Raw genomic sequence first — 13,591 nt, 5'->3', positions numbered from 1 at the left:
TGTTCTGGTGCTGGTTACTAGAGAGAAGAGACCAACCCCTTCCTGGCTACAACCATCTTTCAGGTAGTTGTAGAGGGCAAGGAGGTCACCCCTGAGCCTTCTGTTCTCCAGGCTAAACAACCCCAGCTCCCTCAGCCTCTCCTCATAGGGCTGTGCTCAAGGCCTCTCCCCAGCCTCGTTGCCCTTCTCTGGACACATTCAAGTGTCTCAATGTCCTTCCTAAACTGAGGGGCCCAGAACTGGACACAGCCCTCATGGTGCGGCCTAACCAATGCAGAGTAGAGAGATACAATGTCTTCCCTGCTCCTGCTGGCCACACTATTCCTAATGCAGGCCAGGATGCCATTGGCCTTCTTGGCCTCCTGGGCACACTGCTGGCTCATGTTTAGGCAGCTGTCGATCAGCACCCCCAGGTCCCTCTCTGTTTGGGAGCTCTCAGCCACTCTGACCCCAGCCTGTAGCTCTGCATGGGGTTGCTCTGGCCAAAGTGCAGCACTCAGCACTTGGACTTGTTGAATGCCATCCCGTTGGACTCCGCTCATTTGTTTAGTTGGTCAAGGTCCCTTTGCAGAGCCCTTCTACCCTCTAACTGACTGAGTTAACCAGGATGGAAGTGTAGCACTTGTTCGGTTACACAAGTGCATTCAGAGAGGTGGATCAAGTGGTTGTTTACTACTTCTGTTTATCTTTGGGCAAGAGAAAGAGGTGAGGGAGCTGGACAGCATGCAGCCTGTCTTGGATCTTTGTGGCTTTGCACAACATCTGTCCAAATAAAGAGATTTAAGAATTTCTCCTTACTCATATTAAAAAAAAAAAGAAACAGCAGGAAAGACTGAAAAGAAATGTTCTTTATGCTTTAAAACTCACAACTGTTTAATCTCTTGTGTGTTCTAAAAATACTGCAGCTTAGTGCAGCCACCACTGATGCCAAATACAGAAGATTATTTCCTTTAGAAAAATAACAGACTTGATTGTCATTTTTTTTGGAGGGGGAGGGGGTTGGGGGGTTTGGTTTTGCCCTTTGTTTATTTGTTGGTTGGTTTGCTTTATTTTCTTTCCCAATGATACAGGTTTTGGAGCCAGGAAATCTTGATCCTGCTCCTTAGGGGCTTCTCTGTAGATATTTTTCCAAACAGAGCAAAAATATCGAGGCCAAGTTAGCATCAAAGCATGTCAGAGCTTAATGTGAGTTGGGAACTTCTTAGCAGTTCATCATAAAACTTGGTAAAGCTGATGCTAAGAAATGGAAAAATGTTCTTGTGTCATCAGGCAACTCTGAGAGTGAGATGGCAAAGGACTTTGTACAATTATTTGGTTTATAGATAATTTATCTAACCTGATAGAGCTACCACCTGAAGTTCATGGAATCAATAAGGTTGGAAAAGACCTCAGAGATCAGCAAGTCCAACCTGTCACCACAGACCTCATGACTAAACCATGGCACCAAGTGCCACGTCCAATCCCCTCTTGAACACCTCCAGGCATGGGGACTCCACCACCGCCCTGGCCAAGGGCAGCACATTCCAATGGCTAACAACTCTCTCAGTGAAGAACTTTCTCCTCACCTTGAGCCTAAACTTCCCCTGGCGCAGCTTGAAACTGTGTCCTCTTGTTCTGGTGCTGGTTGCTTGAGAGAAGAGACCAACTCCCTCCTGGCTACAACCCCCCTTCAGGTAGTTGTAGAGAGCAATGAGGTCTCCCCTGAGCCTCCTCTTCTCCAGGCTGAACAATCTTAGCTCCCTCAGCCTCTCCTCACAGGGCTCTGACATTTAGTTACTTAAGGTGGTTCTGGAAAACAGGAGGCATGATAGAATGGGTCAGGGGCAATTCACTCCTAAACTAGTGGCTGGAGAGCTGCCAAACAGAAAGGAACCTGGGGGGGCTGGTTGACAGCCACCTAAACATGAGCCAGCAGTGTGCCCAGGTGGCCAAGAAGGCAAATGTCAGAGTTGGAGTAAGGTGATTATGGTGTCAGGCTGTTCCCAAAGGTGCATATGGTGACAGGACAAGAAGTCAGTGAGGCTCAAAAGGAGAAATCCTGATGAGACACGAGAGAAAAAGAAGAAGTGCATCTGTTAGTTTAGAAATTCATTTTGGCAAGTGTCTTGATCAAAAGCTTGAACTGATTCATCTCCAGTTATGGCTTGTGTGAGCACAGGGGTTGCTCCATCTTTTACTGTCTCTAAAACAGCCTGAGAGGAGCTGTGAAAAAAATGAAAGGAGCAGAAGAAGAGGTGGCAGCTTCCCATGAAGCTTTAGTTTCTGCTTTGTTGTGGTTTGTTGTGGAAGAGCTGGTGCATAATGAGCAATGTTCTCTGAGTTTATATATGAGATTTATCTTGCAGTGGGAAAACACTCTGAAAAGCCATAATAATTTGTCTGTCCTCTTAATAGAGTCTCATTATTAACTAACTGCTGCTGCTTTCTGAACACCAGTTAGGAAATGATGCAGATTTTCATAAAGCCATAACGCTCCTTCCCATCTTGAACGGTTACTTTTCCTTTGAGTGTTCTTTTAGTGCTCCTCTATCCATCAACTAGACATTTTTTTTTCCCCCCTGTAAAGTTTTTGCTGTTGAAGGGAAAAAAAACCAATTTGATTCTTGAGTATTAGCAATGCATCTTTTTCTTGGCAGGTCATTCAGGCCTGATTTTGTCCTGGTTCGGCAACATTCGTTCAGCATGGCAGAAAACGAAGACTTCCGTAACTTGATCATCGGAATGCAGTACGCAGGCATCCCCAGTGTCAACTCCCTGGAGTCCATCTATAACTTCTGTGACAAACCCTGGGTGGTAAGTGATGTACCAAAAAACCTTCAGCTGCAAAAACTAGATGGTTTGCTGGGTCAGTTGGCCTGTCATGAATACGGAGTATCAAACTGCGACGTTGCTGAGCAGAGCAGCGCAGCAGTAGTGAAAGGAATGAAAAGGGAACCAAGATAACGATGGAGGGCCTGGAGCACTGCCTGATGAGGAGAGGCAGAAAAACCTGGGGCTTTGTAGTCTGGAGAGGAGAAGACTGAGAGGGGAATCTAATAAATGTTGTGGTGAGTTGGAGTTTCCCTCCAGCATAGCCTACAACCACCACAGTTGTGGTATCTGAAGGCTGGGTGTCAAGAAGGAAGGGACAGCCTCTGCTCACTTGTGCCCTGTGATAGGACAAGGAACAATGGATGTAAACTACAGCACAGAAAGTTTCACCTCAACATGAGGAAGAACTTCTTTACTGTAAGGGTCCCAAAGTCCTGGAACAGAGAGGTTTTGGAGTCTCCTTCTCTGGAGATTTTCAAGACTCATCTGGATGTGTTCCTGTGCAACCTGTGCTAGATTATACAGTCCTGCTCTGGCAGGGGGGTTGCACTGATGGAGTGGGTCCAGAGCAGTGCCACAAGAATGATCAAGGGCTTGGAGCACCTCTGCTCTGAGGACAAGATGGGGGAACTGGGGTTGTTCAGCCTGGAGAAGAGGAGGCTCTGGGGAGACCTAATAGCAGCCTTCTAGTACCGGAAGGAGCCTGCAGGAAGGATGGAGAGAGACTGTTTACAGAGACCTGCAGTGTCAGGACTAGGGGCAATGGCTTCAAACTAGAGAAGGGTAGATTTAGATTGGATATCAGGAAGAAGTTCTTTGCTATGAGGATGGTGGAACACTGGAACATGTTTGCCAGCAAGGTGGTTGAGGCCCCTCTCTGGAGATATTCAAGGTGAGGCTTGATGAGACCCTGGTCTCGTTGGGAATGTCCCTGCTGACTGTGGGGAGGTTGGACTGGATGACCTTCAGAGGTCCCTTCCGGCCTGGACCATTATATGACTCAAAAACCTCCATAGGTCCCTTCCAACCCCTAACATCCTGTGATCCTGTAATCTTTTCAAAGAGCCAGTGTAGGCACTGTGGGGACAGAGAGAAAAAAATATTAGTAGTAGAAATGATGAAAGGAGTGAGGAAACTAATGGAAAACCTATCCACCACTGCCTGGCTCGAGTGAGGAGAGTGTGTTTATTCACAATTTGCCTGGGAAAAGCAAGCTGAGAATAGTTGTCATATTTGTGGTTTTGAATGTAATTTAAACAGACTTTTAGCCAGTGTTTTCCTCATCCCTCTGAAATTTTTGGGGCTAAGCTTTAGCAAGGAAATCTGAAGCTATTTGGTTTCCTCTTTTGAAAGCTCTTTTCATGATCCTGTGCATATAGGGTTGGAGTTCTTTTCAGTTAAACCTAGGGCAATGAGCTACCCTGGAGAAGCACTGACACTTGCCAGTTTGACTGCAGAAACCAACTGAAACCAATTCAGTTTTTTCATTCCACGCTTTGGTGTGATGGAGGCAGAATTTAGTGATGATTTTGAGTCATGGAGTGATGGAGGTAGAATTTAGTGATGATTTTGATTCATAGAGAAGCTATTAGTAGCAGTCACAATCAGAATGTGGTGCTGTAAAAGATGATTATCCCAGGAGCAGTCCCTGTTCCTGTAATAAATATATTGAGTTGTCCAAGAGTTAATGAAACTTTATAATAAGTTATAATACTATTATAATATCATGTCATACTATTATACTATTCATACTACTATGATGTCATGTAGTACAATTATAATATCTGAGGGCTGAGATCAGAAAGTGGTGGTGAATGGTGCCACATCCAGCTGGCAGCCAGGCACTAGTGGTGGTCCCCAGGGATCAGTGCTGGACCCCATCCTGGTCAATACCTTTACTGATGATCTGGATGAGGACATTGAGTCAATCATCAGTAAGTTTGCAGATGACACCAAGCTGGGGGCAGGAGTTGATCTGTTAGAGGGTAGGAGAGCTCTGCAGAGGGACCTTGCCAGGCTGGACAGATGGGCAGAGTCCAAGGGCATGAGATTGGACACATCTAAGTGCCAGGTTCTACACACCGGCCACAACAACCCCAGGCAGTGCTACAGGCTGGGGTCAGAGTGGCTGGAGAGCAGCCAAACAGAAAGGGAACTGGGGGTAGTGGTCAAGAGTAGGCAGAACATGAGCCTGCAGTGTGCCCAGGTGGCCAAGAAGGCCAATAGCATCCTGGCCTGCCCCAGGTACAGTGTGGCCAGCAGGAGCAGGGAAGTCATTCTGCCCTGTGCTCAGCACTGGTTAGCCACACCTTGAGTCCTGTGTCCAGTTCTGGGCCCCTCAGTTTAGGAAAGATGTTGAGTTGCTGAAGGTGTCCAGGGAAGGGCAACAAAGGTGGGGAGGGGTTTGGAGCACAGTCCAGTGAGGAGAGGCTGAGGGAGCTGGGGTTGCTTAGCCTGAAAAAGAGGAGGCTCAGAGGAGACCTTCTTGCTGTCTACAACTACCTGAAGGGAGGTTGCAGCCAGGTGGGGGTTAGTCTCTTCTCCCAGGCAGCCAGCACCAGAACAAGAGGACACAGTCTCAAGCTGTGCCAGGGGAGGTTTAGGATGGATGTTAGGAAGAAATTCTTCCCAGAAAGAGTAATTGGCCATTGGGATGTGCTGCCCAGGGAGGTGGTGGACTCCCCATCACTGGAAGTGTTGAAAAAGGGACTGGATGGGGTGCTTGGTGCCATGGTTTAGTTGATTAGATGGTGTTGGGGGAGAGGTTGGACTTGATCTTGAAGGTCTCTTCCACCCTGGTTAATTCTATTCTATTCTATATAATACTATTATAATGTCATAATATACTATTATAATATCATAAGTTATAACTTATCATACTGATTATTGTATTAAACAGTACTGCTTGTAATAAATAGGGAGAGCTTTGTAATTTTTCTCTCTGGTGTCTAGGTAAGAAAAGAGCAATTGTCAGTCTTTTCCACACAGCAAAAAGATATTTTGCTGTACTCTTTTTTTTTTTGTTGTCTTCATAGAAGCAAAAAATTGACTTTGCTTAGAAAAGACCTCTAAGATCATCAAGTCCAACCTTCAGCCTAACACCACCATGACCATTAAACCATGCCCCCAAGTGCCATGGCCACACACTTCTTGTACATCTCCAGGGATGGTGACTCCAGCACCTCCCTGAGCAGCCTGTTCCAGTCCCTTGAAGATGTTTGGGTTTTTTAACACTGTGAAAATCCTTCCCCAAAAACTGTCAGCAGGTTTGAACAAATGCCTCTTAACAGCTAATTTTATTGTACTTTCATGTTGCAGTAGGCTACACTGGGGAATAAATGATAGAGTGTTTAGAACTTCTCAGGATGTATTGGACATTGCTGAATCCACTTATTTCATGCACCACATTTTCTAGGCTGTCTGGCACTTCTTAATGCTTTGATTCATTGTGTGCAATAAAGCTGGCTGTATCAGCAGTATCAGTAGCTTTTCTAGGCAGCAATCAGGCCATAAAAACTGAATGAATAATTTCTGCTGGCCATATTCTGCTGGTAGCACTGGAGTCATGGCTGTCATTCCAGCAAACCAATAAAGATAGCTCCTGCTTCCCACTGGTCTTGTTGCACATAAAGTTTCTGTGCTGATTTTTCCCCTCTCATACCTGGGAGGAGTAGTAGGAATATTTACTGTGATAACTGGAAGACCTAGCAAAGCAAATACAAGGTGATGTAGGTAAAAAAATTAAGTCATCTTCCATATCTTCCTTTAGCCTATAAAATGCACCTCAGAAATAAATGAGTATTATGTTTATAATGCCTTATTTAGGTCAAGAGTTACATATAGATAACTGAAATAGAAATAGGTAAGTACAGATACTCAGTGTAGCTGTAGATACTAAGTGCAGGTAATAAATATAGATAAAATACAGAGATAAATAGAAATGAAATAGAGAGAAAGAAATATAAATGAGATAGAAATAAATATAAATAAATATAAATGAGAGAGAGAAATAAATATAAATGGAATAGAGATAGAGCTAAATATAAATAAAAATACAGATAAATATAGATAGTTTAGAGTGAAATAGAATTCCAACTTATTCCATTCCATTCCATTCCATTCCATTCCATTCCATTCCATTCCATTCCATTCCATTCCATTCCATTCCATTCCATTCCATTCCATCAAATAGAATGAACAGTGCCAGGCAAGATGATGGAAGAGGTCATCTTGAGTGCAATCACACAGCACTTACAGGATGGCCAAGGGGTCAGGCCCAGCCAGCATGGATTTAGGAAGGGCAGATCCTGCCTCACCAACCTGATTTCCTTCTATGCCCAGGTGACTGCCTGGTGGATGTGGGGCAGGCTGTGGATGTGGTCTACCTGGACTTCAGCAAGGCCTTTGACACCGTCCCCCACAGCAAACTCCTGGCCAAGCTGTCAGCCCATGGCTTGGACAGGAGTACTCTGTGCTGAATTAGGAACTGGCTGGAGGCTGAGCCCAGAGAGTGGTGGTGAATGGTGCCACATCCAGCTGGAGGCCAGTCACTAGTGCTGTCCCCCAGGGATCAGTGCTGGGCCCTATCCTGGTCAATATCTTTGTCAGATGGTGTTGGGTGACAGGTTGGACTTGATGATCTCAAAAGTCTTTTCCAACCTGGTTAATTCTATTCTATTCTAATATAATTTTAATGTCATTTTTAAATAGTCTTGAATGCTCATAGAGCTCTCTTAAGATGTGGCACAACAGTTCAGGATGAAATGTGTGGTTCCTGACCAGCTGTATCTTTGAGCTTTGCAAAACAATCTCATTTTGGGCTGATTTTTTTGTAGTGTGTCCCAGCCTAAACATGTATGAAATTGAAGTATTTCTTCAGCTGATGTAATTTTGTTTGAATGTAGAGAAGAATCAGGCAGTTTTTCCTCTCTGAGCTTTTCTACCTTGGCACTTCCCTGTCTGAGACCCCAAATATGTTTGCTTAGAAGAGGTCAAATTGTACACAGCCTGAGCAGGAGCCCGTTTCACAACTCCTGCCTGCTTCTTCTCAGAAATAGGTATTCTGAAGGAATTTTAGTGTCAGACAGGTCATGCTTCAAACTGACTTGCCTCAGATTTTAATTATCTTCTATGCTTCCCAGAAGCCCAGCATGGTGAGGTTGGAATGGACCTCTGGAGATCATCCAGTCTAACCCCCACCTGCTAAAGCAGGGCACCCACAGCAGGCTGCCCAGGATCATAATGTCCAGGCAGGTTTGGAATCTCTTCAGAGAAGGAGACTCCACAACCTCTCTGGACAGCCTGCTGCAGGGCTCCAACACCCTCACACCAAAGAAGTTTGTCCTAATTTCAAGTGAAACCTCCTATGTTCTGTTTTGTGCCCATTGCCCCTTGTCCTGTCACTGGGCATCACAGAAAAGAGCCCAGCCCCATGCTTATGACCTCCACTTTTGAGGTTTATCACCATCTTTATCAACTATAGAATCACAGTACATTACAGGTTGGAAGGGACCTCCAGAGATCATTGAACCCAACCCCCCTGCCAGAGCAGCATCCCTCAGGGTAGTCTGCACAGCAATGCATCCAGGTGGGGTTTGAATGTGTTCAGAGAAGGAGACTCCACAACCTCTCTGGGCAGCCTGCTCCTGTGCTGTGTCACCCTCACTGTAAAGAAGATTCTTCTCATGTTGAGTTGAAACTTTCTCTGCTCAAGTTTTCATCCTTTGGTTCTTGTCTTATTACTAGCACCACTAAAAAGAGCTTGGCCCCCTCCAGTTGATACCCACCCTTCAGATATTCAGAGACATTGAGATCTCCTCTCAGTCTTCTCAAGGCTAAACAGAGAAATAGGTTGCCTTTCCTACAGGTAACACTGGAGTGGCAGAGTTGAATTGCACTTTGAATAACAGTAGGGAAAAAGAAATAGTCTGCAATAGAATGGGATGAAAAACTATTGAATTAGTGATGGGCAACTGATCTTCCTTGCCTCAGGGTGAAATCAGGAGCAGCATAGAAGGGGCAGGAGGGGAAGTCAGGAAAGTCAGACTGCTTATGAAAGGGCTGTTGAATAATATAAGAGTTAGAATGCAATGTACAAGAACTTTGAGGTTTAAATTGCTGTTCTCTGAAAGACCAGGTCATCTTGTAGAACACAGCAGGCTGGAGAGCAGCCAGGTGGAGAGGAACCTGGGGGTACTGGTCGATGGTAGGCTGAACATGAGCCTGCAGTGTGCCCAGGCAGCCAAGAGGGCCAATGGCATCCTGGCCTGCATCAGGAACAGTGTGGCCAGCAGGAGCAGGGAGGTCATTCTGCCCCTGTACACTGCACTGGTTAGGCCACATCTCGAGTCCTGTGTCCAGTTCTGGGCCCCTCAGTTTAGGAAGGAGGTTGACTTGCTGGAACGAGTCCAGAGAAGGGCAATGAAGTTGGTGAGGGGTTTGGAACACAAGCCCTGTGAGGAGCGGCTGAGGGAGCTGGGGTTGCTCAGCCTGGAGAAGAGGAGACTCAGGGGTGACCTTATTGCTGTCTACAACTACCTGAAGGGAGGTTGTAGACAGGCAGAGGTTGGTCTCTTCTCCTAGACAGCCAGCACCAGAACAAGAGGACACAGTCTCAGGCTGCGCCAGGGGAGGTTTAGGCTGGAGGTCAGGAGGAAGTTTTACACAGAGAGTGTGATTGCCCATTGGAATGTGCTGCCCAGGGAGGTGGTGGAGTCACCATCATTGGAGGTGTTCAGGAGAAGACTTGATGGGGTGCTTGGTGCCATGGTTTAGTTGATTAGGTGGTGTTGGATGATAGGTTGGACGCGATGATCTTGAAGGTCTCTTCCAACCTGGTTTATTCTATGTAATTCTATGTAACCCTTCTCAACCCTGAGGGCAGATTCACACCCTGCATTAGGAACTGAAGCTTGATTTTGTCAGCAGAACTCTTTTTGCACTGTGTGTGTGTGACACAGATGTGTTTCTATGCCTTTGCCAATAGACAGCAAATTTGGATTTGCTCTGAGGTGTGTTATTGAAAGGCGAGGGCGTGGTGGGAGGATTGCCAGGAACACACTAAAAGTATGTCTGGAAACAAGTCTCAAAGCTTGTGTCTCCCAGTGTCAGGACATACAGAAGCCCTTCGACTGCATGTCAGAAGTTCAAAGTCCCCTCTAACCCTTGGAAAATGTGGGATGCTAGCAAGCATGGCAAAGAAAATATTGCAAATGTGTGGCGAGATGCTTGCAGATGAAGTGTGGTAGTGATTTAGGTTTAATACAGTGCCCCTGTTATTTCACCTCTGTGATAATACTCACTACCTGCCTCATGAAAAATTCATTACTTGGGCTTGGGAGATGGGTTTTACTTAAATGCTACCAAGAATGTCAGAAATCAGGGAGGAGGGGGAAGCATGAGTTGTATCAATAAAGAGTAAGTTCTTTATTACTGAGTGCAGGCAGAGCTGTGGAGGAAGCTTTTTAAGGTTCATGCCCTCGCTTACCACATCGGAATGCTTCCACTGCCTTGAAATGTTGTGCAGTAACAGCCCTGTGCGTGACTTGTCCTATTCAAATGAGAACACAGTTTCACCTGGGTGAAGTTAGTTACATCAAGATAAGGGGAGGCAAAAATACAGGATCTCAGGTAGTGATAGGACTAGGGGGAATGGAATGAAGCTGGAGGTGGGGAGATTCAGGCTGGAGGTGAGGAGGAAGTTCTTCCCCATGAGAGTGGTGAAGCCCTGCAATGGGTTGTCCAGGGAGGTGGTCGAGGCCCCATCCCTGGAGGTGTTTAAGACCAGGCTGGATGAGGCTCTGGCCAGCCTGATGTAGTGTGGGGTGTCCCTGCCCATGGCAGGGGGGTTGGAACTAGATGATCCTTGTGGTCCCTTCCAACCCTGACTGATGCTATGATAGAATAGACTAGACTAGACTATACTAGACCAGACCAGACCAGGTTGGAAGAGACCTTCAAGATCATCGCGTCCAACCTATCATCCAACACCACCTAATCAACTAACCCATGCAACCAAGCACCCTATGATACTATGATTTGGGATCCATCTTGCAATTTTGCTCATGTCTGGTGGCGTGCAGAAACAGGTATTCTGGAGAAGCTGTAGTGTCAGACAAGGTCACGTGCTTCAAACCAGCTTCCTTCATGTTTTGATTATCTTCTACCATGCATAGAATCCCTCCTGCACTGCATGTATGAAACCTTTGTAATAGTGAAAAGAGAAAAGAGCATAATTAGTTGTCCAGAGTTAAGATTTGGTGTTATTTAAAGCACCAGTACAGATTTTTTCCCCCCTATATATTTTCTAGATATGTTGTTGTCCCTGTTTTCCTTTGGAAAATAGCATTCCAGAAATAGGTGAGATGTTAGAGTCCAGCAAAGGTTACAAAGATGCTGAGGGGCCTGGAGCATCTCTGTGAGGAAGAAAGGCTGAGAGCACTGGGGCTGTTGAGCCTGGAGAAGAGCAGCCCCAGAGGGGATCTTCTCAGTGTTCAGCAACAGCTAAAGGTGGGGGTGGGGGGTGGGGGTGGGGGGGGTAAGAAGATGGGACCAGACTCTTGTCAGTGATGCCCAGTGACAGGTCAAGGAGAAACAGGCACAAAATGGAACCCAGGAAGTTCCATCTGAACAGCAAGAAGAACTTTGCTGTGAGGATGCTGGAGCCCTGGAGCAGGATGCCTAGAGGGGTTGTGGAGTCTCCCATCTCTGAAGAGATTCCAAACCCACCTGGCCACTGTGGTCCTGAGCAGCCTGCTGTGGTTGCCCCTGCTTTAGCAGGGGGGTTGGACTGGGTGATCAGCAGAGGTCCCTTCCAACCCCCATCATTCTGAGATTCCTTAACCAAGGCTTTCAAGATTGTATGTAATTGTCTCCATGGTACGTGGTATAAGCAAGAGAAATAAGTAAGTGCGCAGGCCAGAAGTAACTGGGAAATGTGATGATAATCATAGGGCTTGCAATAATAGTCTTGAATACCACAGATTATTAGCTCTTCACCCATTCTGTGTGCAGTAGATTGCTAATATATGAAATTATGCAGTGAGGTGGAGTTAATTGGAGTATATTCAACATGCAGACTGTGACTCGTCAGGGACTGCAAGGTTCAATGTCCACGGCTGCTATAGATAGAACATTGATTTCGGTTCAGCCTGGCCTGTGAGGCACTAATTACAGGCATTATAGTATCTGGATTGCTGCTTCTCAGTTCAGAGAAGCACTTCAGCACTGTGGAGATTACAGATTTGCTGCAAGTGTATAGAGCAAGTGTAAAACTGGAAAGGCAATCAGATCCTGGGCTGCATCAAGAGAAGTGTGGCCAGCAGGGCAAGGGAGGAGATGCTCCCCCTCTACTCAGCTCTGCTGAGACCCCACCTGCAGTACTGCCTCCAGTTCTGGAGCCCCTATTACAAGAGGGATCTGGAGGTGCTGGAAGGTGTCCAGAGAAGGGCCACAAGGATGAGCAGAGGGCTGGAGCACCTCTCCTATGAGGACAGACTGAAGGAGTTGGGGCTGTTCAGTCTGGAGAAGAGAAGGCTCTGAGGTGACCTAATTGTGGCCTTCCAGTATCTGAAGGGGGCTACAAGAAGGCTGGGGAGGGACTTGTCAGGATGTCAGGTAGTGATAGGACTAGGGGGAATGGAATGAAGCTGGAGGTGGGGAGATTCAGGCTGGAGGTGAGGAGGAAGTTCTTCCCCATGAGAGTGGTGAAGCCCTGGAATGGGTTGTCCAGGGAGGTGGTTGAGGTCCTGTCCCTGGAGGTGTTTAAGCCCAGGCTGGCTGAGGCTCTGGCCAGGCTGATCTAGTGTGAGGTAACCCTGCCCATGGCAGGGGGGTTGGAACTAGATGATCCTTGTGGTCCCTTCCAACCGTGACTGATACTATGATACTATGATGTGATTGAAGAGGAGGAAAATGCTCATAACACCATCCTAGTTCCATGATAGCAGTTCTGGTTCCTTTACTTCAGAGGAGAAACAGAGCAGCACCTGTAGCTGGCTGCAGATCTCTTCTGTTGGTGTGCCTTGGGAGGCTGCATGGTGGCAGTTGGCTTCAAGGGTCTGCTGATGCATTAATTACACTTTCATTTTGGTGAAGGAGATGACACAGCCTACTATGTAACAATGGGTCCACAAAAGACATTTGTGAGCACTAGGACCTTAATTAGCTGTTGCCATGCTGGTGACTCAGTGTATTCAGCTTGAAACACTGCCTTGATGTAATCATGGAGGGGATGTAAAAAACCATTGCAGCATCTCAAGCTACTGCAAGGTTGTAACCCCTTGTGAGAAGACATCTGTCGCTGCATGGGTGGGGAGGATGGGTGCTGAGCAGGCTTAGCCTCAAGTGGAGTAACCTCTGCTGGCATAGTGACAAACTGCTACAACAGTTCAGGAATGTGGGAAATAAAGGCCAAAAAATGGGGACTGTGTTCTGGTCAAAAGCTGGCAGGGTGCCAGCTGGGGAGTGGTGTACATCTCAGTCCCAGCTTGTTTCTTTCCCTGCAGTTTGTGAGTTAACAGCCAAATGCTGTTTAACATATATTTCTTTTTTACAATTTTGTTGTCATTTTTTTCTTCTCTTTTGCTCCTTTTGCCAAGTTTGTCATGTTCTGCCTCCGTGGTGGTGTATTTTGCTTTGCATTTCGCTTGCAGATGATTTTCCACTTCTTTGCCTTCATCTTTCCACTCTTTCTGAACACTTCATTTCTCTAGTCTTCCCTTGCCTTCTTTGGCAGGTCTGTTTTAATTGTCCTTTGGTGCTCTCTGATGATATTATAGTA

The 13,591-nt window shown here is 46.4% G+C and overlaps 1 protein-coding gene across 1 annotated transcript in view; it reads left to right on the top strand.

Moving 5' to 3' along the window:
• The window catches only part of SYN2 (synapsin II), a 250,442-nt gene that overhangs the window by 103,067 nt on the left and 133,784 nt on the right, over positions 1-13,591 (top strand). The window contains exon 4 of the mRNA XM_068162676.1: positions 2,637-2,793. Coding sequence (XP_068018777.1) covers positions 2,637-2,793 — 157 coding nt within the window. The remainder of the gene's footprint in view (positions 1-2,636; positions 2,794-13,591) is intronic.

This window comes from Melanerpes formicivorus, unplaced genomic scaffold (genome assembly GCF_026170545.1).
Source record: "Melanerpes formicivorus ecotype bairdi unplaced genomic scaffold, bMelFor1.0.p_v2 SCAF_66, whole genome shotgun sequence".
Taxonomy (NCBI): domain Eukaryota; kingdom Metazoa; phylum Chordata; class Aves; order Piciformes; family Picidae; genus Melanerpes; species Melanerpes formicivorus.
The sequence above is the reverse complement of the archived record's forward strand: the minus strand, read 5'-3'. Positions and strand labels throughout refer to the sequence as shown.